We start from the raw sequence: 26,281 nt of genomic DNA, 5'->3' as shown, positions 1-26,281 counted from the left end.
GAACCAATACTCATCCTGAAACTCAGCAAAGACCCTACCAAATGTGCCTCTTACCACCACATAGCACTGTTGAATGCGGACACCAAGATGTACTCCAAAGCCCTAGCTCATCAACTTGAACCATTATTACCTTGCCGAGTTGACCCCGACCAGATGGGGCTTATCCGTCACAGCCAGGAAGCAGACAACATCAAGCATCTGGAGGCGAATAAGCACAATATCCCTTCTCTGCTCCTCTCCTTTAATGCAGAGAAGGCGTTTGACTGGGTGACCTGGACCTTTCTGGTGCTAGTAACTAGGGCTCAAGATGATCCATCGGATCATGGAAGCCAACTCTTTTCCCTCTGCCTACCTTCACCTTCTTTTAAGACAGAATGGGGCACAAGGCAGGAGTGCCCGCTGTACGCCCTCCTCTTTGCCCTGGTGGTGAAGCCACTAGCCATTGTGATTAGAGACTCCCTGGGAATTTTGGGGATCCCCTTTGGGGGAGCTGTCCACAAAATAAATCTGTTAGAGGATGACCTCCACCACACACTCCTCCTTGCAGTGGTGCAGATATTGGACAGCTTCGAGCGGGTCCCTGGCTTTAAAATCAACAAAATAAAATCCCAGTTCCTGATCTCCTGATGGATCAGCTCCTCCCTCTCAAGACTGTACCTCCATTCCATTGAGACCTAAATCAAACCAGTATCTGGGCCTTAATATTACCTCCGCCTTGCAGATTGGACCAAATCCAACTGGCCCCACTTGTAACACATAACCTCCTGGAGAACCTCCAGAGATGAAACCCCCTCCACATCTCCTGGCGCGATTGTATCAACATGATTAAAATAAATGTGTTGCCCAGGGTCCTTTAACTGTTCCTAACTCTCCCCACTTCGATACCGGAGACAGCCACACATTTCAAAACAAGTTACGCACCCTTATTTGGTGGGGGGGGAATGAGGCCATGCATCTCCAATAAACTGCTGCTTCTCCCAGCCACTAGATGAGGACTGGCTTATCTCAACTTGGTTGAGTACTATTGGGCTGCACACCTCCAGTATATTTTGGAGTATGTTGTTCGAGAATCTGAAAAGACATAGCTGCAGAGGAACCGAGCAGTGGCCTACGGGTCGCTATGGGACCTAGCTTTGCTCCCGAAGGACCATCGCCTCCAGAGTTCATATAGAGCTACGCCCACCAGAACTATACTCTGGATTTGGTACCATGTGGCTACTAAGAAGGGCTTTACATCCCTTCTCTCGCCTAACACCACTCTTTTTGGGAATGAGGACTTCTGGATGGCATGCAACCCTGGACATTTGTGACTTGGGTGAGGGGGGCTGTAGGATGCTTAGCAACGTATTTCAGGGCTCACTTGTCAAATCCTTTAAGCAGTGTAAACAAGAATTCCAGATCCCAGGAACCGTTCACTTCCAGTACTTTCAGTTGCTTCACTGGGCCCTCTATTCCCTGAACATACAAGCAGCAACACGTTTGCTCACTCACTGGTAAGAAAGAAAAGTGCCAAAAGTGTGGACTTAAGGAGGAGCGTATAAAGTAGTAAGAAGTCAACATATCTGAAAGATTGTGTGTGATTCTGTCATAAATAATTTTGAGGGCACTGTACACATATAACTTTCTAGTGCCATTTTTTGTGTTCAATATGTCCATGAAATGCTGGAATTCCACATGAATTTTATGCATATATGTATATATATATATATATATATATATATATATATATATATATATATATATATATTACCCAGTGGCGGTCACCACTAGGTTGTTATAGTTAGGACCTAGTTTCTATATAAAAAGCATTTTTTACTTGCCTATATATTTGGCGCCGCTTCACGAATCTTCACAAAACTTTCCCCCAAAAATTACCAGTCACGTCAACTGTTGTCTGGAAGGTTTCAGGGTGATCCTTCCAGGGGTGTCGAGAAAGCGGGGTGGTCCCAAAACACATTTTCCCCATTCATTTTTCCATAAAGATTTTGAACAGCGATAGCGCCTAAACTACTGGACGTAATTACACCAAATTTGGCAGAAAGGTAGGTCCTGGTCCAGAAGGATATCCTTTTTTGTTTTAGTGTAAATCCGTTGAGAAGTTTTTGAGAAATGAAGGGGAAAACAAATTTGCATATCTAGGGACGCGAAGGATTCGCGACCCCTCCCGATCTCATGCTGAGATCTGATTGGCTGACAACAGTTTTCAACAAGGAAGCTGTTGAAGTGTTGTCACCCATGTTGGGACTGGCCTTCAGCCGAGTCCCAGAAAAAGGTAAAAAATAAAGAAAAGGGGCCGGGTCACAAACACCCTGACCCCTTAGCTCTGGTGCTGGAGTCCCAAAGTGACCCTCCCAAGGCTAAAAAGCATTATTTAAAACATTTTTGCTGTGGAGTTGCGACAGGGTCACAAATCTGTGGCAAAAAAATTAAAAAAACAAAGCGCTGGCTACTGCGCTTCCTCATTTTAAAGCCCCCAGGTGGGCCAAGTCCCAGGGGCATTTGTACAATAATGCGGGGGACTCCTGGCCCCCGCTGCCCCGGGGAACACTATCTCCCCGAGGCCATGAATAAATATAATTTGGGGGACCACACGCCCCACCCTGCCCCGGTGATCGCCATCTTCCTGGGCCATAAATAATTATATTGCAGGGGTTCCCCTGCTGCCCTGGGGATCACCACCTCCCCAGGCCATGAATAATTATAATGTGGGGGGGGGACACGCACCCACCTGGGGTACTCACCCCCAGGATATAGCTATATAGATATAGATATGCAGCCAAGCCACAGCAAACACTTCATTTTTGGTCAAAAATCAAAGCCTTTATCTCTGTCCCCTGCACATGTGAAGGGAAAAGAGATGAAATGCTTTAGCAAGCAGGGAGCTGCTGCAAAGCAGCCCCCTGCTTGATAAAGCACTGAGCGCTCAGGGTTTGAGTTCATCTGGACTTGCGTCTCTCTTTTTTTTTGTTAATAAACATTTTTTGTAATTTAAAAAAATGATAGATGCAGTTTTTATTTTAAATTATACAGAGATATCTAATTCTAAGTATGTCATACATCAAAGCCTAAAAAACTCTCTACGTCTCTCCCTCTCACTTTCTTTCTCTCTCTTTCTCTGTCTCTTTTTAAATCAATTTCACCCCCTCACAGACCCAGACACTCACACACCCATTCACAGATCGACTCAGAACCTTGTGCACCCATTCACAGCCCCAGTCAGACCCTCACGCGCTCACTCACAAACCCACTCAGACAGTTACACACCCACTCACAAACCCACTGATTCTCACATACCCACTCACAGACCCACTGACAGCCTCATGCATCCACTCACAGACCTGTGCCCACACTGACTCACCGACTAAAACACTGATGTACACACTCTCACACCCAGAAAGACACTCTCACAGCCACTCTCACACCCAGATACACCCTCTCACACCTATTCTGGCACCCAGAGAGTACACAGCCAACTTCCGCCGCCACGGCTAAAGGGTCATGTACAGCATGGGATTGGGTGGTTAGGAGGGTTGGCCGCAGGGTCTAGCTGCAAGCCATGCCTTGCAGGCAACCTCCGCTGCACATGGCCGAAGGCAGTGCATTATGCAAGGTTGGGTGCTTATAGGGGGTTGGCCAAAGGGCCTGGCCTGTGGCCAACCGCCACCACGCACAGCTAAAGGCCGTGCGCAGCGGTGGTTGGATTAACATATACTAATAAAAATTCATATATATTTAAAAAAACATAGAAATTCACTGAAAAAAATCAAAGGTCACAGGGACGTTATAATCAGGAAATAGAACTTTTAAAAAAACAGAGAAATTCACGTAAAAAAAACAAAGGTTATAGGGATGTTAGAGTTAGGCTCTATTTTAACCCCTTCACTGCCAGGCCTTTTTTTGGCTATTTGGGTCAGTTCGCGCTTAGGCCTTCATAACATTTTGTCCACATAAGCTACCCAGACCAAATTTGCGTCCTTTTTTTCCAACATCCTAGGGATTCTAGAGGTACGCAGAGTTTGTGGGTTCACCTGAAGGAGACCAAGACATTAGCTAAAATACAGCAAACAATTCGATTTTAAATAAAATGGGAAAAAAGAGCTGCAGAAGAAGGCTTGTGTTTTTTACCTGAAAATGGCATCAACAAAGAGTTTGCAGTGCTAAAATCACCCGCTTCCCAGCTTTCAGGAACAGGCAGGCTTGTATCAGAAAACCACATTTTTCAACACAATTTTGGCATTTTAATGGGAAATACCCCATTTTTACAATTTTTTGTGCTTTTAGCCTCCTTCTAGTTAGTGACAGAAATGGGTGTGAAACCAATGCTGGATCCTGGAAAGCTAAACATTGCTGAAAAGTAGACAAAATTCAGAATTCAACAAGGGGTCAATTGTGTATATCCTACAAGGTTTTCCTACAGAAAATAACAGCCGAAATAAAACAATATTGAAATTGAGGTGAAAAAACAGCAATTTTTCTCTACGTTTTACTCTGTAACTTTTTCCTTCGATGTCAGATTTTTTAAATCAATATACCGTTATGTCTGCTGGACTCTTCTGGTTGTGGGGATATATAGGGCTTATTGGTTCATCTAGAACCCTCGGTACCTAGAGCCAATAAATGAGCTGCACCCTGCAATGGGTTTCCACTCTATACAGGGTATACAGCAATTCATTCGGTGAAATATAAAGAGTGAAAAAAAGTATCAAGAAAACCTTTGTATTTCCAAAATGGGCACAAGATAAGGTGTTGAGAAGCAGTGGTTATTTGCACATCTCTGAATTTCGGGCTGCCCATACTAGCATGTGAATTACAGGGCATTTCTAAAATAGACGTCTTTTTTATACACTGTCTTACATTTGGAAGGAAAAAATGTAGAGAAATACAAGGAACAATAACACTTGTTCTGCTATTCTGTGTTCCCCCAAGTCTCCTGATAAAAATGGTACCTCACTTGCGTGGGTAGGCCTAATGCCCGCAACAGGAAATTCAACATAGATACATCACATTTTTATATTGAAAACTGACGTGTTTTTTGGAAAGTGCCCAGCTGTGGATTTGATAGCTCAGCCAGCACATAGGGAAACCTACCAAACCTGTGCATTTTCTAAAACTACACACCTAGGGGAATCTAGGATGGGGTGACTTGTGGGGCTCTCACCAGGTTCTGTGACCCAGAATCCTTTGCAAACCTCAACATTTGGCTAAAAAAACATGTTTTGTTGACAGAAAGTTCTGGAATCTGAGAGGAGCCACAAATTTCCTTCCACCCAGCGTTCCCCCAAGTCTCCCGATAAAAATGGTACCTCACTTGTGTGGGTAGGCCTAGCGCCCGCGACAGGGAATGCCCCAAAACCCAACGTGGACACATCAAACTTATCAATGTCCACTCTCTTGCTGTGGGATAAGATGTTTTAGCGTGCGGGGGGAGAGCTGAAAGGCTGTTACCCCCTTCAGTTGGGGTGGGGCATAACCAGCCCCATACTGGTTAGTAGCCACCTCCCCGCTATTTCTTTTTTTTTAATTGCCTGGCATCTAGTAGACTTTCTGCCCCCCCCGGGGTGTGGATCGGGGGTAATTGCCCCATCTGCCCCCTGGTGGGCAGAACAACTTTGGCCCCATTTATTTGTGGTGGGTGGTGGGGTTTTGGCCATGCCCCCACCTTCTTATTTTGAAAAATAAATCTTCCCTGGTCTCTGGTGGGCTTTCTGCCCCCCTTGGGGGCACATGGGCCTTCCAAAAAAACAGTAATGTGCCCCCATGGGGAGCGACCCTTGCCCAAGGGGCTGCCCCCCAAACAAAACACACATAGACACACACACCAATCTGTGGTGCCTAAGTAGTTTCTGCCTCCCCTCCCACCGGGGCCAGATAGGCCTAATAGAAATAGGCTGATCTGCCCCCAAGGGGGGCATAAATGTCCTAAAATAAATTCCCCCCCCCCAGGGGAACGACCCTTGTCTAAGGGGTCGCTCCACTTGCGTGATATTGACACAAAAAAATAAAAATCCTCGCTGTCTGGGGGGGGGCAGCATGGCCTAATAAAAATAGGCTGATCTGCCCTTATGGGGGGGCGGAAATGGCCTAAAGACAATTTGCCCCCCAGGGGAACAACCCTTGCCTAAGGGGTCGCCCCCACATATAAAATAAATAAATAAATAAACAAAACAAAACCCTGGTGTCTAGGGTTTTCTGCCCCCTCCAGTGGCAGATCGGCCTAATTACAATAGGCTGATCTGCCCCCAAGGGGGGCAGAAATGGCCTACAACAAATATGTCCCCCCAGGGGAGCGACCCTTGCCTAAGGGGTTGCTCTCCTCACGTGAAACTGACAAAAAACAATTCCTGGTGTCTAGTGGTTTCTGCCTCCCTTGGGGGCACATTGGCCTAATACAAATAGGTCGATCTGCCCCCAAGGGGGGCAGAAATGGCCTGAATACAATTTGCCCCCCAGGAGTCGCTCCCCATATATAAAACAATAAAGTAAACAAAAAATATATATATCCCTGGTATCTCAGTTGTGTTGACTTGCTTCTTTATACACTTCGCTGTATTAGTTGTCCTTTATCCTCTAAATCCTTCTTTGTGTCATGAGACCTAACTATGCTGTATTGTTTCTAGCATTTGTATTTATAGAAGGGAGCCCTGTGGTATCTTCCTGTCTAGAATGTTAGGGATGCAATGTTCAGAATGTTGACAGTGTGATGATTTGATTTGAGAGAAAGGTTGGGGGAAGCTGTGTGGGAGCGGTTGCTGTTGTGTGCTAGCGCGCCTGGTCCTTAGTAAGTAAACTTACAAGGGGACGCGTGTAGGTCGATGAACTTTTGGATTTGCATGGAGTATCCCAGCTACGGTGTAACCAATGGTCATCAATAATCAATACACAACCCAATAACCATTAAGCAAAACATCGATCAATAGCTATTAATGTCAACATTCAGGAATAACCACAACTCAATATACGTTTTAGAAATGTTATTTCCCTATTGGTTACAATACTAAGTTATGAGGTTATTTCAAACTTTTTTCAAATTCACTCAAGATTAATTCATTAGTGACCACCAATAACATAATCTAATCAGAACTTGAGAAAACATGCATTCAAATGCCTCAACATAAGCCAATAATGACGTATATGTTAACATGAGTAGCAGAGTTCAGCAAATCAGTCTGTCAATCATCTATCACCGTTTATGTCAACGTCTCAAGATAGGAACCCTACCTAACTCAGATTAGCATTAGCATGTGGGACTTCATGCGAAAAACAGTTTAGAACATGAATTTGGAAAAACATCTAACTTAAGACAAGAAAATTAAACTATTTAGACAGCTCAGTTGCTACCTAGAAAGAAAAGGCACAAAAAGTCAATCAGTCACATTGTCATTGCTACCTATCCACGGTATGGATCAGCAACAAAGTCAGTCTTCGTCTTCAGGTCATCAATCGATCAGCATCACATCAGGCTCTCAAGAGCTTGACCCCAATGACAAAATCTTGAATTTCTTTTCCCCCAATATCGCATCAGTTTCGGAATAAGGTCTCTCCTCCGTCATCTACTCCTAACATCTATGAGCTTTCCCCTTCAGTCATGTCATTATATTAAAGTCATAAAGACTAACCCCCAATTCCTAACTAGTCAATTAGTCACCAGTTATGACTCTATCCAATGATCTTAGTTTTTCAAATCTTTGAATTTTAGTATTACACATTTCTCAAGGTGTCGATTGGTTCACTGTAAGATGTCCTCATCATCTGGCTCGTCAGGTATCAAAAATGTTGCATCTTCTTTTCCAGTCAGTGTCTCCATTGTTCGAACCCTGGGAAAGTACATCTCGTCTGCTTTACACAGTCCTTGATACATTTATGATTCCATCATTCCTGTCTGTCGGTTCACGCATAAGATTTTTGCTGAGCAGATTTTATTAAACCATAAGCAGTTCAGGATCAGTTGAAAGCAAGGTTGGAGTTATAAAGAAGACGATGAGGTAAAGAAATGACAAAAAAGAACTGAAAGGAAAGGGAGCGTTATACTTCTTTTAGAAACCCAGCATTTTGTGTGACCCTGTAAACAAAGAAACTGTTCTAAAGGTGTTTGGGCAAAGAAAGACATATTAAGGGGGCCCCTGTGAATTCTAAAACCTCACAAAAAATAAGTGGTAATGAGAAGTTGACCTCATACGTCCAGTTGTGTGGTGCTGAAGCACCAGCTTTAAAAGGTAGCCAAGAGCACAAACAGATGCAGGGTTGCAGTCAGCATGTGGATGCTTGACTATGTGGTCGCCTTGAGTGAGGCTGAGTGGGTGTGGGAGTGCATTGAATTACGGTTGCAAGTGGGGGCGGAAAGAAAAAAAGTATTTCACTAGATCTGCTAGTGGATTGATGCATTGGTTTTGTTTGGTTGAACGACTGGGTGAGTAGGTGCTTTGAGCATTTTGGTTGGGAAGGTAAACCGATTAAATATTTGGCAGATGGATGGTTTGTTGCGTGGATTTGTTTGAGTGGATGAAACCTCAAATTCCCGCAGTATTGCCTAATTATGGTTTTTCTCATATTTTCTGGTCACATTGTAGATAATCCCCCTCCATACACTTATACGAAGCAGGAGGTGCCGTTTGGACTCTCATGTTGTAATGGACCCTTTCCTACAGAGACCCTTCCTTCCAACATGACTTCTGTGGCCCCCACCACGGCACCCCCACTTAACCTTGCAGGGGACAAACATCCATCGCAGAACCTCGTTGGACCAGCCAGACACATTCCATTGACAGAACTCATCCCAATGGGTCCCATTGAGAGCATTCCAGATGTCAACATACCACTGGTCAACGCACCCCAGTTCATCCCAGACCTGCTCATCAGTCCACATATGCTTCCACGTAAGATCTGATCTTCTGCATGGATTTTCACAAATATTTGCTTTCTGTTCAATATTCGTTTATTCGTTTATGGGTAGACTGGCCATTTTTAAAAAAACTGTGTTATGTGGCAACAGATTGTTGTCTTCGAAAGTTAGCAACTCGCATCAGCCTGATGTGCAAGTTGGGGAACCTCCTTAATTTCCTATAGTCAGGTTAATCTCTGTCTATTCCAGAGGTCACACCAGTGAATATGAACTCTCAAGGTCATCTGAGTTATTTTGTAAATTGTTTCCCATTTTTTTTAAATTGATCAATGGGGTGTAGCTGCAAAAAACATGCATATATAATCTATCCTGCATCTAAGCTGTACTAAACTATCCGTTCATATGTCTGTAGAATATGATTTATATGTGCACTTTCTGTAGTCCGACTCAGTAGATCTGCTTGCGGTAATAACAGGCTAGAAGCTATGTTCAAGTGTTACACAGTAGCACAATACCGAGGGATTGCAGGTCGTGCTGGTTATTCACTATACAGACGCAGGAACATGCAGCATCTGCCCAACGAAGCTAATAATTGTCATGCATTTGCAGTTGGTTAACCCTGTACAAAGCAATACATTGAGCAACGGAGAAATATAGTGGTGATGCAAGCAACTGAAAATGGAAATTCAACACCTTAGCATAGAAACATAAAACACGGACGCTGACAGAAAACAGTCTGTAGGCCCATTCATCGAGCACGTGTCCTTGTCTACTTGTAACAGAGAAAATATTTTGTTTTTGACTTTCCTTGCTTTCTTGGTGTTGCTCTCAAATGTTTGTGTCTGGGCCCCTTTCTTAATTCCTGTTTTGAATTTCTGTCTGCTACTTCTGCTCAGAGGCCCTCATAAGTGTTCAATTCACATTTCATTAAAAAAACAAAAAAAATGTTTTTTTCCAATCGTAACAAACTTTGTTCTCTACACTGCAACATATGCATGTTCAAGGCCTTATTTCTTTCTCGGACCACTTCTGCTTTACTCTGACCAATGGCTACTTCTTTCCACAAGTCCACATAACTTCCTACTGTGCCACAGCCCCTTCTGTTAACCTCACATCCTCCCCAAAACCACATTTACATTCTCCGGACCACACGCCCTCCCACGCATGTCCTCTTTGGCCTCTGCGTTCTTCCGATAGCACTCTTACTCCCAGAAGGTCATGCCATCGCCCTGCTAATACGCTTACCCCCTCAGTTCGTACTTTCCTCTCGGTCTAGCCAGTTCTTATTTTTTGTTTCGCTGGTATTAAAAGTGACCATATTTTCAGCACAAGTCAGGCCTATTTCAACTTAAATGGCAAAAAGAACAATAACACAAATTAATCAGCAATCGGTAGTGGAACACTGATGTGATGTACAGGAATCACAGTACACGGGATCATAATTCGACTTCACAAGGATTGTATTCTCAGAAGCCATCGACCGTCGAGAAATGTGCCAATGTCTCCAAACACCTCCCCACTTGTAGCATACTTGGTGCCCACTCGCTCAGCTTAGAGAGGAGCTTTGAGTGATTCACTTTATAGAGACGTCCATTCAGTCAACAAACATACGGGTTCTAAACATGTAGCTACCATAGACTCTGTTCTGATGTGCCATGCTTCTACGTGTTGGGATTTTTTTTATTTCTCAAGATATGGAGCACACCTGCGTGACTCACCAATATCGGCCGATGTTTTCCAATTTTAATTTCAGGGGAACGTCATCCCAAGTTTCTTGTTTCTAACCCTCTTAGTGTGTGGCCACTAAGCTGTCTCCTCTACGGACCAGCAAATACACAACTCTCAGGATCTTTTCTCCTTTTCCCCATGTGAGGAGAAATGCCATGAACGCTTGAGGATAGTGTCTTGCCTTAACCTATCCTCTCTTTTCTATTAATATTGCCAAAGGTTTTCTCCTTTTTATCTTCAGTTAATATTATTAAGGCTGTCCTTGCATGGTTTACTGAAAGTCATGCCCTTCAGCTTCAGGTGACCTATACACCGAGCCACCTCTGGCAGGATTGCGTGCTTAGGAACTGGACTGATGCCATGGTTTGTCTGAACCACCTATATTTCTAGATGAAGGAAAGATTAGTGTGCCTAATTGCGTCAACAAAAGATGTCCCTTTGATTGGCAGTGAACACAGCTGTGGCATCGCTTTTGGATGGCCCTCCTCATGCGACAAAGACCCATTCCTTTGAAGAAAGTGAAAAATGTGCGATCTAACTTTATTTAAAGTCTTCCACACCCTTGGCCCCTCATGTTCCAGATAAATCTGGTGGTTATGGGAACTAACCTCCATGTAGTCATGCTCAAGAAGGAACCCCCCCACTGTTCCAATCTAACCTCCACTAGGAACCTTCCAGGTCACTGATCCTAGCAAGTCTGGTGTATAGAATTCTCATGCAGAGAGTAATGTAAAATTCAGATTAAAAAATAGGTAACTAGGATGTAACTGAACATAAAGTAGCAGGGTCACATCATGTCAACTCTAAAATAATTATTTGACACTTAGTGGAAGGACGGGTCAAATGGAAAGAGGGATGTACTAGGGTATGGCCGTCTGACGCCGTGGGGCACATCCATCCACAGAAACCTGAGATCTCAATACATATCCTTGCTATGCCATAGTAGGTTGAAACTAATGGATAAGATTCCAAGCTGTCCCTCAGTAACATCCTCACCACTAAAAGTGGAGGAAAGGTATTTTAGACATTTCATTATGTTGCAGTAATAGGACCAGCCATCTCCTTCAGAAGGCCATTTTTTCTCTCATTCAGCTTGTTTATTGTCTACGTCTCACTTTGACGGACAGCTGAAACCACTAAAGGCACCGCACAGCTTGAAAAGCTGCTGAACTTGCCACAAGATCAGCTCTTTTAAGGAACCGTGTTCTATAAGGAAGCTCTGAATTGGTTGTAATCGTCGGAGTCCAACCCTATTTTTTTAGACCAGCTTTTGTCCATGGCACGTAGAAGTTCCCTGAATATAACTATAGGTGACCAAACAAATTTATAAGGATTCTTACATCTAATAGGGCACCTACCAGCAGACACACATTAGATTTCCTTTTCACTACTCTCCGAAGCAGTAACATATCTTGTTTTTAGGCATTAGTGAACTTTATCCATAATGTACTGTTGCTTTTACTTACAAAATTGAAACTTTGAAAAAAGTTCTGATAGAACATGCTTAATATCTGTGGAATGATACTTGCACAAGTAATGTTCAGCATTTAAAAGAAGATTTAGCAAAAGTTGGAGATATGTAGTTCTTTATTTAGAGTTTTCAGTCAATTTTCTCTGGTGAGTCCAGTGATCATAGCATGAGAGCAGTAATTAAAACAACTGATGGATAAATGGGAACTATTGCCCGAACACTCTGCACGCTACGGGGAGCAAAATATTCTTTGATAGAATGTGAGTTGCATGCTTCTGTGTGGGGTATCATTGTTTCAATACATTTCTATCAGTGTACAGCCAATATAAAGCTGTACTTAGGGCTGAGTAATAGCCCTTGACGGATGGAGGTGTGGGAAATATGGGTGGCAGTTTCGATTTGCAGCCACAATGACTAAGTTTGATTTCAGAACAGTTGTAACCGGTAGTAGGAAGGTAAATTGCTTTTGGGACCACCTGTTGTTGAACATTTCTCACCAGCACTTCACAGATGGTTGAAGTTTGTGAGCTGCATTGGTGGATTTGGGGGCAATATTGAATGGAGCAAAACATGGTGATAGCTCATTTTTGTGAAAATTTGCACGTGGAGAGGATGCCTTATATGGACAGGTTAAGGGGTTTATTGTAAGTGGCTAGTGAATGGAGCATGTGCTGGACCATAACTGAGGTTTGCAAGGGGACATCTCTGACACTACTATCCAGATAGATTTCCTAAGCCCCTGCGTGTCATCTAGGTATTACAGGCACCAAGAAGTTACATTGTGGCTGGTGGTGGTCAGGAATGGATGTCAGATTTCAAAAACATGTACAAAGTTGTGTTGTCTGGCAAACATCATTTATGGTAAGGACCAGTCGTTTAATTCCTTTTGAATTTTCAGAGGGTGCTTGGGAAAAGTTGACATTGGCTTTTATGTGGCATGCGAGTGGGATGTCAGAAGATATGCATTACATGCTAGTCTTAGTAAGTTATTAGTGCAAGTAAATGGGGTTGAAACTCCTTCCTTTATCCACCAAAGAGGGAGTGATAAGTGTTTAGGACAAGTTGCCAGTTGATGTTTCCCTTTACAACCTGTGACCGTAATGAGGTCTGCCTTTTGACCATATCCATGCACAAATGTAAAATCAGTGTGTTTACAGAACTTTACAAACCTTGAGTCCCATCCCGAGCTATTGAATAATTGGAACAAGCCAATTATAATTGCACTATAGGATCTTTGCTCAAGGTGGACAAGAGTTCGGTATAAATTAAAAGATAACAACATGAAGGTCAGGGAGAAAGAGTTGTCAGTGTAATGTAGTAGGCAGCAGGCCCAGAGAAATGTGTACTGCGCCAAGCGCAAGCATTTATAAGTATGCATGCTGTGTCTAATAATTTGGTAGGACTTAAGTGTCCTGGTTAAGCCATTAGGCTTCAAAAACCTGTTTAAGCGGAAAGCGTTTTGAAATGCAGTTAATTTAAATAATGGAAAATTGTGCGAGTTATTTAAAACATTATTGTAGTGTTAGCGGCTTTTGATAGCTAAACTTGAAATTATGACCAAAACTAAATTATGAGGGCATGTGGGCTGAAATGCTGTTAGCGCTCGACTTCTCAATCTTACTGGTCACACATACCTTCACTGCCTGGATCTGCTCCATGCTCCTGCTCTGCATTTTCACTCAGTTCAGGACAGTCCTTGAAAACAACATTAGTAAATGCTCACTTTCTAATCCTTATGATTCACTGAGTCTGTGTCAGTATTTCAGTGGAGGTGCTAATGATCTTCCACCTTCTGTTGTTCTTTAGTTACCGACCTGGAAATCAAGTTCCTGTACCGGGGGCGGGCAGCAGGTTCTCTGACAGTCAGTAATCCTCACGGCTGCCGTCTCTTCTACAGTAACCTGGAGCCCACTCCGGACCAGGTAGAGCTTTTTGGGCCCATGACACTGGAGCAGGTGCGGTTCCCTAGCACGGACAACATTCCAAACGACAAGCAGCGCTTCTACACCAACCACCTGCTGGACGTCATGGATCGTGGCCTCATCCTGGAACTCCAGGGTCAAGATATATATGCCATCCGGCTGTGCCAATGCAAGGTGTTCTGGTCTGGGCCCTGTGCAGAGCAACGTCTGGGCCCCAACCCAATTGAGAGAGAGACAAGGACTAAGCTCTTCAGCTTGGAGAGCTTTCTCAATGGTGAGATGTGTGGGTGGATACTGGGGCTTTTCCCATTCTGAAGACTGGGAAGGCAATTAGAGTGGGGAAAGAAAGTGCAACAAAGGTACAGAAAGAGTGGCTTGCTGAGGGCAGAAGGGAGCACGTGTGGAAGAAGGAGCAAGTGAGTTACAATTTGTGGGATAGAACATGAGAGGTAACCAAATGATTGAGATGTGAGGTAAGGGAACAAGGGCTGTTGGACAACAAAAGAAGCAGTGAGAAAAAGGAGTGGTGTGATAATACATGAAGTGGTGCGGAATGGGAGAGAGAATGAATGAGTGGCAGGGAAAGATGTAGATAGGAGAGTGAAAAGTGGGAAAAGGAAAACAGGGATGGAAGGTGGAAGGGAAAAAGCAGTGCACGAAGGGGCAGGTGGTATTGGTTAGGAATGCGAGGTGGAGGAAGACAGGGATAGATCAAAAGTAAGAGAAAGAGAGTGCTATGTATAGGAACGGTGGGCACTTTGATAGAAGAGAACTACTGTGAAGAAAAGGGTTCCCCCTCCCAGGATCCACTCGCTACCTTTAAAAGCTGCTCTCCAGGCAGCGGTAAGGCCAGTTTCTGGCATGAGATGATACAAGCCCTTTTCTCCATCACCCATACTTAAATAGCTTCCAGTTGCAGCCAGATCAGATGCATCTTCAAATTAGCCTGCACTGTTCACAAGGCAGCCAACACTGTGCCAGAGAGCTTACTCAGAAACTGACCTTTTCACAACAAACCCACTCTTTCCTGGGTACTGACCACTCCTACTTGAAATCACTTCAAAATGAAGAGTCGTTCAATGGGAGTTTACCTAAAAATGAAGGAAAGGGTTACCCCTCCCATGATCCACTTGCTCCCTTTAAAGGCTGCTCTCCAGGCAGATAACAGAACAGTTTACTTGTCCAGTGTCACTACCACTTATGACTACGACCTATGATCGGCCTTTGACTCCAGTCTTTCCAAATAGTTTTCACTTGTCTGTTAATCTCATGTGATTTGTTGATATTTTATCTCCACTGTGACTTTGCTTATGAATGGGATTTGACCTCCTTTCCGCCTATACCATACCAAGAAGTTGGATAATCACCGGCATAGTCGAGAAGGCTTGCATATATTTACCCTTATCCACTCTAAGACTGTTACATTAATGTTTATCTATGCATATACATAGTCACCAAATCCACCATTTCCCACGTAACAAAAACGTGTAGTTATGATACCTTTTTGTAATTGCTTCTCACCTACTCTAAATACTGCTTCTTTTGTAAACAATTCTGATAGCATGGTAGGCATTATTCACATTGTAGAAAAAAACTATGAAAAAAATTAACAAATCCGTATATTAGCAAAGGGAACGGAAGAGGAAGAAGGCGATTGAGGGAAGACGATCTAAAGGTGTGTAAACACAAATGAAAACAATGTACTGAACTGTGAAGGCACACATTAATACTAGTGGCAGTAGTTGGATGTCTGTTATCTTCAACTCGGAATACCCTTTTTAGCTCCCTCTCCTGAACTTTCTCTGTGTACAGTTCAGTAGGCATTTCAAGTCTTTCCTCTGTCAACTGTATTTAAAACGCAATTTTTCCACTGACAAGGTGACTATAGCTGACTCACAATCTCTTTTTTGAAGGAGAGCAATTTAAATAGGCTCCATGCATACATTAGGAGCTTCATTCAATGTTTGTTTTCATTATGAAAATAAGTTACCACCTACGTGCGCCCTGTTTAAATGTATTAGTCATAAAGTGGGTTTTAAGAGAGGGTAAGCAGAATAAAATCCTACAAATTATAGTGTTTGGTTCTCGGAAACTGGATGGCACCTTTGGGAAGTTTAATTGTTGATTGAAGAGAATGCTGAGCATAGGGTTTTGCTGTTGTGAGGGCGCCTTAAACTTTATGTGTGTGGTCACCTATATAAAAGCCCATCAGACGCAAACAGGGGGCTTGCAGTGTATGCCGTCTTGTGCCTGTACTATTTTACTCTGTGCTTGTTTTTTCTTGGGGTTGTAGAGCTCATCATGTGCCAAAAGGGGCAGACCAGCATCACACCTCCTTACGAGATCTTCTTCTGTTTTGGGGAGGATTGGCCTGATAAGAAACCTAAAGAGAAGAAACTAATCACTGTCCAGGTAAAGGCAATAAATAAGGCACATTCGTCATACTGGGCCTATCCCACGATCTCTTGCTGCTCACTTTCCCCAACTCACATTTCCACACTGAGCTCTCAACCTTGCTTACTTCCAGACATTGTGCAGCAACTGGGTTATAGACCCTAATGCAAGCACAGAAAATATGCCTGTTGTCTCATATGTCATAGAAAAGCAAATTAATGTATTGCCAATTCTGAGAAACCATTTCACTTAAACTGTTCAATCACTATTTTGAAAATGATTGGCAATTTTCATTTAGTAGGAACCAGTTCATAGAATAGCTTTTTTCAAAATTGCTTTTTCAGTGCTTTTTGGAGGTGGTAAGGCAAATCGGTCTTGGTCGCTTTCCTTTAGAAACAGTCCAGCCCAAACTTCCAAGCCAGGTCTGGTCTAAACTGGACTGTTCTTATTGAAGTAGGATCAAGACTGATTTGCATATGGCTGAGCCTAATCTGAAGTGGCATGGTGGGCAAAAGAACAATGGGCTTGGATTCTACATTGAGTGATTGCCAGTGGTTAGACAAACTGCCAGCACATCTCCCATCCCCTTTTGTGTTTCATGTAATGCCCTACGTAACCAACGGTATGCACAGACATGGGTCCCTTTCTTACTGTGCCACTGGAACCAAAATGCACCCAAATGAAGAGCGCCAATCAGGCCAAAGCTGGCTTTGGGTTGTTTGTGTTGTGGTTCAAAGAGGGCTTAGCTCAGCAGTTTGGGTTGGACTGCTCCATCTGGAGCACAACCTAAACTCATTTGCTTATGGCTGTGTCTAATCCGAGGTAGCATGTTCGTGTCTGCCAGTGGTTAGACAAAAGGCAAGCAATCCTTGCATCCTCTTTTGTTTGTTTGCTGTAACACACTAAGTAGGATTTTCTTCCTATTCATTTCCCACACTATTTCTTTTGACTTGCTTTACAATTAAAATGCGTTATTGAAAATGGGTTTCTGTTATTTTGTTTTTTTAAATTACTTACTGGAACTGGCCTAAGTAGGGTACTAAAAATCAGAAATAACTTGGGTGCAGCGGGCTCCTGTGCTGTTACTGCTGAAACACTGATAATCAAGCCCCTGCTCCCAGTCTCATCTTTTGCCCATTTCTGTATGCTGAACTCATGCCCAGGCTCAACCCCTCACTTCACACACATTCAGCTCACTCCCAGAGGTCTCACATTTGGGTTGCTACATGTCTCTCTTGCTGCTTGCAGTCCTCACACCAGATCAGCACCCAGGAACTCCTCTTAATAAATCAAGGGTCATATCCGGGCACTCAGCTTGCTTATCTTGTCTATACTAGCCTTGCTAATGCCTTGTCCTTCTAATCTCCTTCCCTTTATACTTATTGCTTGTCCCAACTTAGCTCACCTTCCCACTGATCCCTCCCTCCTCTTTCCCCAATGCGACTTTTCTCAAACTGAACTCCCTGTGTGCTGCTAGAACTCTCTCAGTCGCTTTCATACACTCCACTAGGAACTCTGTTTACTTCCATTGGATTCCTTCTGTGGCTGTCCCATCTGGGTGCCTTCCATCCTTTGCCCCTCTAAGTTGTCTTCCTCACTGCTTTACCACCCTCCATGGTTGCTTTATCCCCCTCATTCACTTTGATGACTGCCAACAAGGACAGAATATTTGTTTTGACATTTTAGAACTTGTTGACTTCCTACGCTTCACTTCTACTGGCTCCGAGTCCGATCTTACCCACTATAATCCCCCTTGGTATCCCACACCATCTACATCCACTTGTCATCCACTCTACTGACCATCTCTCTAGGTCTTCCCTTCTCTACGTTTTGGTTTGCTATTTATTGTCACCATGCAAACAGCTCATTATTTCACCAGTGCTCATCATTCGTTCATCCCATCATCATTCCAGCTCTCCTCTTTCTTCTTTCTCCTCTCTGCTCTTATCTTCATTTCTTCCTTCCTTCAGTGTGACTCCTGTTTTCTCTTCCCATCCCTATATGTTTTCTTCCCCTTTGCTGCACTCGTCATGGGCTTGCTTTAAAAAAATTATTTGTTATCATTGGTAAATGCTTTACGTTTGTCCCTCCTTGTTGCAATTTTGTTACCGCCTTGGCCATTGCACATTTGCTGATACGTTTGACTGGGTGTGAACTTCTTTTTCGACTTACGTCTCTCTTTCACGCTCATGGCGGCTGTGGCGCTGTGAATCGGCTCACTTATGTCAACTGTTTTACTTTTCATTTTCAATTTATGTGGCAAGAAAAGTCCAGTTAAGAATTCACAATGCTAATAGTTCTAAATCGAGCAAATGCTAGACACATTGCATTGCAAATGCTTGTTTCCACTTGTTGCAGGTAATTCGCGTGGCTACACATAGCCTTCGTAGTGCTTTCCTCCCTCATCTTTCGTTTTTCTCTGTTCCCTCAAACCTTCCTTCCTTTCTTCTGTCCATGCTTCCCACATTCCTCCATAAATCCATGACTGCCTTTATGCCATTCCCTGCCTACTTGTTCTTCCCCTCATGCTCCTCTTTAATGGGTCCTGAACTCCCCTTTTTCTTTCACTGCAGGTAATTCCTGTGGCGGCCCGTATTCTGCTAGAGATATTCTCCGGAGAAGCCAACTCGTCCATTGACAGCATCCGACTGCAGATCTCCCACCCGGACATGAAGGACAAGATGGTGGAGCAGTTCAAAGAGCTCCACCAGCTCTGGCAAAACCAGCAGGCAATACATGCTGCTGCAGCCGCTCCCGGGCTGGAGACCGTGCAGGGGCAAGAGACAGGGGCTGGGCCTTGGTCCATGCAATGAAAAAGGCTGGACCTTGCGGAACTCCTTCAGTGGGGCTAAGGTGAACCCAGAGTACACAGAGTCCAAGAACCTGACATTTGGTACAAAATACCTTGGGAAACTGGAGCGAACTGACCTTAATGACTTTAGCCACTGAAAACGACGCAGTCGAACTTTTCAAAATATCGGGTGCAGGACGCTATAGCTGCAACCAAAATGCTGACAACTGCCATAACAAAGTGCTATATTAGCTGCATATCACCTATTTTTTGGCGTCTCCCCTCAGAGTTGGAAGACCCCCACTGTACACTTACCACTAACCTTCTTTTCATTTACCACCAGTACACTTAGTTGTACCGTTAACACACTCCACCCATTAGTCCACACCCCAGTAAAGACTTTACAAGGAAGACAGTGTTGAATTTGTATATATGGCATGCCTTTCAACTCTTCTACGCCTCGATCAAAGACTATTGAGTCTTTGGTTTGTAGAGGAATGTAGACAATTTAGTTAAGGGCCTGAGTGGAGATTCTGTAGAAGGGTTCCCCTGTTTCTGTGCACTCCCGGATTTGATATAAAGCAGACATAGGGAGATAAAGAGGTTTGTCGAGGATTACGGAGTTTGGTGAAAAAGGCAATCCAACAAAAGAGCTCATATCTCCAATGTCCACCCTTGGACAACATAACTTTTAGACCATATCTCCTGTTGCAGAAAAAAACAGAACATTTAATCTGTGCTCCTAATGGTGGACTGCAGTCGTCATGGAATGTTGATTTCTGAAGGAGGTGGGTGGGGAATCGGAGTTTGTGCTGGGAGTGGGGGGGGAGGTGCGTCACTCCTTATAGCTCACAAACACACATGGGTTTAAAACCAAAAAAACGTAAAACTGCATGCTTGAGGGTTTGATGCATAAATCTGTTGGTTGGGAAATACTATCCAACTTCCTATTTTCAAGGTGCCAAATCTTGTAATGGAATTTACCATTTTGCATTTATTTTACATATTTCATTGTCTTCAGTTGCATTCTTCCGAATATATTTCATTTGCATATAGAACACGTCTGTGATCTGCAATCTGCTTATTTTAGCTTTATTTAGCAGACGTGTCAATACAACTCAGTCCTAATGGCATTTCCTGAGTGAGTAATCAAAAATACAGATAAATCATATAATAATAGCAACGCATGCAAAAACATTCTGCAGACTTCCTACAGGATTTTGTGCTAGTTTCCTACAGGGCTTTTCTAAATGATTAGTTATCTGGGGTCTTCCTAGAGGTTACTGAGAATCCTATCTAGGATCAACAAGATGGTCATTGAAAAAGATCAGTTTCCACTCCTATCTGGGATGGAAGAATAAATGTGCTGTCTGATTTTTGATGGGACTTTATGCCAAAGCCAAATGTATAATGTGGGATGTCTTGTTTTCTAGTCCTTGCTTTTTTTGCACCTCTTCATTTTCAGTCTGTCAATTTCAAGGTTTCATATGTTGTGCTTGCCTTGCTAGATGTTTGTTTTTTCGTTAGGGTGGCATGTTCACCCGTTTATGGAAATTTCCATAAGACTCCCAGCATAGGCTTTATCTGCTGCTCACCTACTGGTTTCATACTCTAGCTGTGTGGGAAACCCATATATATCAAATTGAAAATCATAAGCATCAAAAAGGAAAAATGTACAGATAGCATTTACATCTCTAAGTCTGAATGGACCTGACCTATTCATCGGTTATATTTATTCCTATTAATGTTTGAAGCAGCAACTTTGACTACCAGTCATTGATGGAAGCATACTTTGGAATTGTCTTGTTGCTGGAGGTTGTTGATCCTTTGCAGACATTCCTCTGCAGTGATTTCTGTCCTCCTCTCTGTCTAAAGCTCTTATGATCGAATGATGTCCCACTTCCGCTCGCAAACCTATCTAGTCTTAGAGGCTAAGTGCTCTCTTCAGTAAGACATACTGTCCAGTCGAACATCTTGTCTCAGTCCTAGCCTGCTGCGGGCATCCCTTACCACGGTACATGTTCCATGGCCTGTCTCTTAATGTCCTTTGATTTATCGATAACTAGCTGCTGTGGGAGTTTAGGGTATTTCTGCACCTACTGTCTAGGCCTGCTTGAACACGAATGAACTTTCCAGCCTGCTGGAGGGCCGATCAAGATCTTCTTCCTTCTGCAGTTGATTGAAAAGGTTATCTTCTGCTGAGTTATAGTAACACTGGAGCACCAGGGCTATATTGAAACAATGATATTATTCTCATGAGAACAACCATAGCGTGAAGGAAAATAATGTATACCTAGCAGAGTGTGTTATAAGTTCACTATCCCATACATAGTTGGAGAGCGACGCTGGTAGCCCTTGCGTAAGTTAGGCTCCTGCTTGTCACCGACGAGAGGAAAATTCCTGATTACATAGTAAAGAGTGTATGATGGAAGCAAGGTAAGTGAGTTCCTTCATTCAGGTGAGTGAGTGCGAAATCAGGGAGTGGAAACGTACCTAGATCCACTACCATTGTCAAAAGAGCTCATCGATGCTCCAGGAAATATGGTGACTAGTGCAGTGTGCAATCAATTCATTAGCCACTTCATAAAGATAAAGCTTCTAAACAGCTCACTGATGCCTCAAAATGGCTGGTACTTTAATTGCTTTGTTTCGAAATCACTCACACTCAAAGCAACTCACGTACTGTTTTGAAAACGGCCAATGTATTAATTAATGGCTATGTAGTTGGAATAGGAGAAATGGGGTGGTACAGAGAGAAATCTTCTAAGAATGAAACATGTTTATTCTCATTAAGGGACGACCCTGCACGTTGGGTGATGGTGGAGGGGGCGTCAAATCGCAAGGGTGGAGGAGTCAATGCCTTTGCCAGCCTTGCGGCAGCCTCCCACCGCATAGGAAGTTTCTTACCGTTCTGGCAGGATATTGTTGCCAAACTTGCTCTGCTAGCACCAGGGAGCTCTTCTGGCGAAAATGCTATGGCTGGTGGACTGCCACGCCATGGTTGGCTGCCAAGTCTTGAACGTGTGTTTTTGAAAGATGTGCAGGACGTTTCCTCCTTGTAAGTCCGGGATATTTATTTCAGTTTTATTGTGGTCAGCTTTTGCTTACAATAATGGTTTCTAATACACCTAATATGCCGAAACTGCTTCTTTCTATGTGCTTCATCTGTAGGCCACCAAGCAGTAATATAGGTGTGTAATTATTTCTGACAGAGAAAATACAAGAGATCCAAATTAACGGAGGATAAATGAGGTGAAAACAAAAACAAGATACTGTTAACAGGCACGAGGAAGGTAGATTTGAGGCAGCCCACCAAGCCGATGCACCAGAAATCTACACAAAGGCAATCTATATAGCCTTGAAGAGCGGCTCATAATGCAGTCCATGAGAGGCATAAAGATGCCCCCTAGGTATAAATAGAGTGGATCCTTTAGGCTTATTCTTGGCTCCAGAACAAAATGTAGTGAGATATGACTCGTCAAGATACAGAAGGGATGTTTTAGAGGTAATGTACGGAAGCTTTTAATCACAGAAACAGTGGAAGCTAGCCTACTATATGACAGTCTCTGCTCCAGGTCTAGCAGCCATTAAGTGAAAGCCTGCAATCTGAAGCCTCATAGGCATTTTCAGAATCAACTTCCTACCAGTTAATCAAACCATCAAAAATTTGCTCTTGTAATGCTGGGAAGCTTATCTCCACCCATGGTGTCCCTACCATCCCTCTTTGTTAGACTGACCTTTTGTTCCCTCACTCGCTGCCTTTTCCGATCCCCCCGCAGGAAGTGGTGTCCAATCTCCAGCTGGCATCCTGGTGTCTTCAGGGTTCTAGGCTCCTCCAGACATGACAAAAGGGACCCGCCTGGCTCAACTTCACAGCACTAGTACGCAGAGCTGCAGCACTTTTGAACGCAAGTGTGCAACGCACACTTTTGTGTTTTGTATGAGGAATAAAACGAAGCAAACATACTGTTTTAAGTTTTCCTGTGGTTGCGTTGCGGTAATTGTAGAGGTAAAATTGATCACTTTCTCTTTATTTATACTTGATGTTATTGCCTAAAAGTTCTCTGATTTTGAACCTGAACATATTTTTTGGAAAAAGCAGAATAAAAGGGGTATATTTTTTTTCGAAAGCAAACATATCTGTTATGATTTCTATCCCGTGTTCATTCTAGATAGTTCTATGTCTCTCTAAGTGTGATTCCAACTTGTGTTTCTTGAAACTTGTTGTATAGCCCAAAAGCAAAAAGGAAATGAAGTCATTCGCAAAACAGATTAGAAACAGTCATAGAGAGAATCTGCATAAATGTAAATCAATCAATTAACAAAACCAAGAAATGGAAAACTTTGACTCCCAGTCACTGATGGTTGCTGATCCTTTGAAGACGACGATGTAATGATGCTTTCATCATATTGTGTGGAGTTTTAGGTGTTAATACATTGCACTGGAATCTGTCACCGCCCTCAGATGTTGTGGTGTCAGTAGCCCTCCCAAGCCTTTTGTTCAACTGGACACGAAAAAGGACATTTGTGACTATCATTCATAGACCAGTCATCAAGTCTCATCAGTGAGACAAGCAGACCCACCACTACCAATCTAACCCCATTCTAATGCTAGACAAGGATTTGTGGAACTATTGTGCCAAAGGCTGCAATGTCAGTAGTTTGCTGAATTAGCACCATCAGCCTGGAAGACCTGGAATTATACAGTTGTGAAATCATAGCAAAGCTGTCCTTCACCTTGAAAAGTGCCGATCTCTTTAGTCTACATCGACTGACGTGATGAGATGTATTGTGTTTTTAAAACATGTTTTTGATTTTTAAATGAACAGTACATGATGCGTAACAATGCACCTACACCAACAAGTACATCAGAGTGGAAATGCAAGCTTATGATTCTTTCGAAGATACAGTACATTTTCAGTGTGCTCATGCATTCAAACAACTAACAGGTGGGATAACACTCATGTCCATTATCCATTACATTGCATTGGGACTGTGGCAATCAGGGCCCTCCCTCACTCTTCTCTCCATCCATGCCATAATCGGTTCTCCATGGACCCCATTTGTTAGACCTGACATCCTTAGCGTGGTCTTATTCCAGACTTTTTGCCTTTAACTACTGTTTTGATGCTGTATTTTTTTGTTGTCCTTAGGACTCTGAGCACTTTATCACTGATAATTAGTGTTAAAACATGGTAACATTGGTGTATCCACAATTGACACATTAAAATGTACCTGTAAGACCATTGTAGAGTGGTATACCACATACCCATAGCCTGTAAATTAAATGCTACTAGTGGGCCTGCAGCACTGATTGTGCCACCCACTTAAGTAGCCCTGAAAACATGTCTCAGGCCTGCCACTGCAGAGCTTGCGTGTGCAGTCTCACTGCCGCCCCGACTTGGCATCTAAAACCTCTTGCCAAGCCCAGAATTTCCCTTTTTCTTACATACAAGTCACCCTTAAGGTAGGCCCTAGGTTACCCATAGGGCAGGGTGCCATGTAAGCAGAAAGTAGGACATGTGCTGTTAATTTTTTCATGTATTAGTAATGAAAAACTCCTTAAGTCAATTTTCATTACTGTGAGGCCTGCCCCTCTCATAGATCAGCATTGGGAATTACTTATGAAATCTTTAAACTGTAATTCCTGATCTGAGAACTGCATCATGTTTGGTACCCTTGGAACGGTAATAATAATAAATCCTCTTTACTGGTAAACTCAGATTTATTATTACTATTTTAGAAATGCCACTTTTAAATGGTGGATATTTCTCTGCACTCACTGCCCTGTGTACCTGCAGACTATCTCCAATATACGTCTAGCTTGGGGTAAGTGACAGCTATACTTGTGCATTCCCTTCGGACATCCACAACACAAGATACTCAGCCACACCTGCATTTATCTGCATACGGATAGGTCTTCCTGTGGTGGAACTTGGGAATGGCCCACACTTACACCGCAAAGGGTAAGGACTAGAGTTTACGCAAAGGGGCTGATTACTTCCCACTGGCTATCTGGAGCCGAGACTGACCTGAAAGGGGGACCTGTGAATGGCAGAATAATTTTTTGTGGGCATCCCCCACGTCAAAGGCACTTTCTTGTATAAGTACTGGGTCACTTGACCCACACAGTAGTTCACTCCTGGATCAAGAAGAAACTGCTGGAGTAATGGCTGCTGCACCAGAAGGATTGCCACCTTGCTTTGCCTGACTGTCCCCAGGGACTGCTGCCCTGCTTCGTGAGCCTCCCTGTTGCCTGCTGACCTCTGCCCATCCCAAGGAACCCTCAAGCCAACTCCAGGAGCTTGCCTTGGCCAGTGCCGGAAGTTTTGAGAGCAACACTATGCTTGTGACCGCAAACTATTCCCCTGTCTGGCCTGCAGAACACCTCCTCACTTCATCAGCCATCCTGTGCCCTATACTGCTCCCCCCGGCAGGGCTTGGTTCACGTGCCAAAGAAGCGGCACCACCCCTTCCTCACTTTATGCCTCCCCTTACGCGGTCCGCATTCCCCTCCACAAGCTACTGAGTGCGGGTGCTGCACTCACCCGACCGACAGCAGGCCAGCGGCTGCACCGCAACTCCAGTGGGTGGGGCAGTGCCTTAGGATCAGCTAGCCCACCAACTCTGCAACCAGGAACCTCCACCATTGCGGCCAAGGCCATACATCCCTGAGGAGAGGTGGCCTCAGCATTGACTTGGGCAAGAGCAAAGAGTTGCTCATAGCCTGCAAGAGCACTGCATACTTCACCTGCTAACATTGTGGTACCTTTTTCATCCTAATAGAGGTGTCCACAAATTTGCCTCTCACAAGTTCACTTTTCTTTCATAAACCTCTCTCCACCAGGACAGCGCAAAGTCCACAAGGAACTTTACCCTAGACCCCTCCAGCATTTCTACTCCTCAAAGGTACTGAAACTATTGAGAAATGCTTAGCTTACTAAAACACTTCTTTGATTACAACTTTTGAATGATTGAAAGTAATAACTTCAAAACTTATTGATTGGGGCTATTTTATTGCTTTGGTCTTAATTTAACTAGATAAATAGTGACTATTTTCTCTAAATCAGCGTGGAGTCTTTTTGGAGTGCATCACTGGATATGTGTGTGTGTTGCACTGATACTTTACACAGTGT

The 26,281-nt window shown here is 43.5% G+C and overlaps 1 protein-coding gene across 1 annotated transcript in view; it reads left to right on the top strand.

The window, feature by feature from the left end:
- Positions 1–23,111, top strand: part of IRF5 (interferon regulatory factor 5) — a 120,498-nt gene extending 97,387 nt beyond the window's left edge. Inside the window, exons 6-9 of the mRNA XM_069229385.1 lie at positions 8,568–8,873; positions 13,845–14,234; positions 16,254–16,372; positions 18,928–23,111. Of these exons, the coding sequence (XP_069085486.1) occupies positions 8,568–8,873; positions 13,845–14,234; positions 16,254–16,372; positions 18,928–19,167 (1,055 nt within the window). The 3' untranslated portion in view covers positions 19,168–23,111. The remainder of the gene's footprint in view (positions 1–8,567; positions 8,874–13,844; positions 14,235–16,253; positions 16,373–18,927) is intronic.
- The last annotated feature ends 3,170 nt before the right edge of the window (positions 23,112–26,281 follow it).

This window comes from Pleurodeles waltl, chromosome 4_1 (assembly GCF_031143425.1).
Source record: "Pleurodeles waltl isolate 20211129_DDA chromosome 4_1, aPleWal1.hap1.20221129, whole genome shotgun sequence".
NCBI lineage: Eukaryota > Metazoa > Chordata > Amphibia > Caudata > Salamandridae > Pleurodeles > Pleurodeles waltl.
This window is presented reverse-complemented; position numbering and strand designations above follow the sequence as displayed.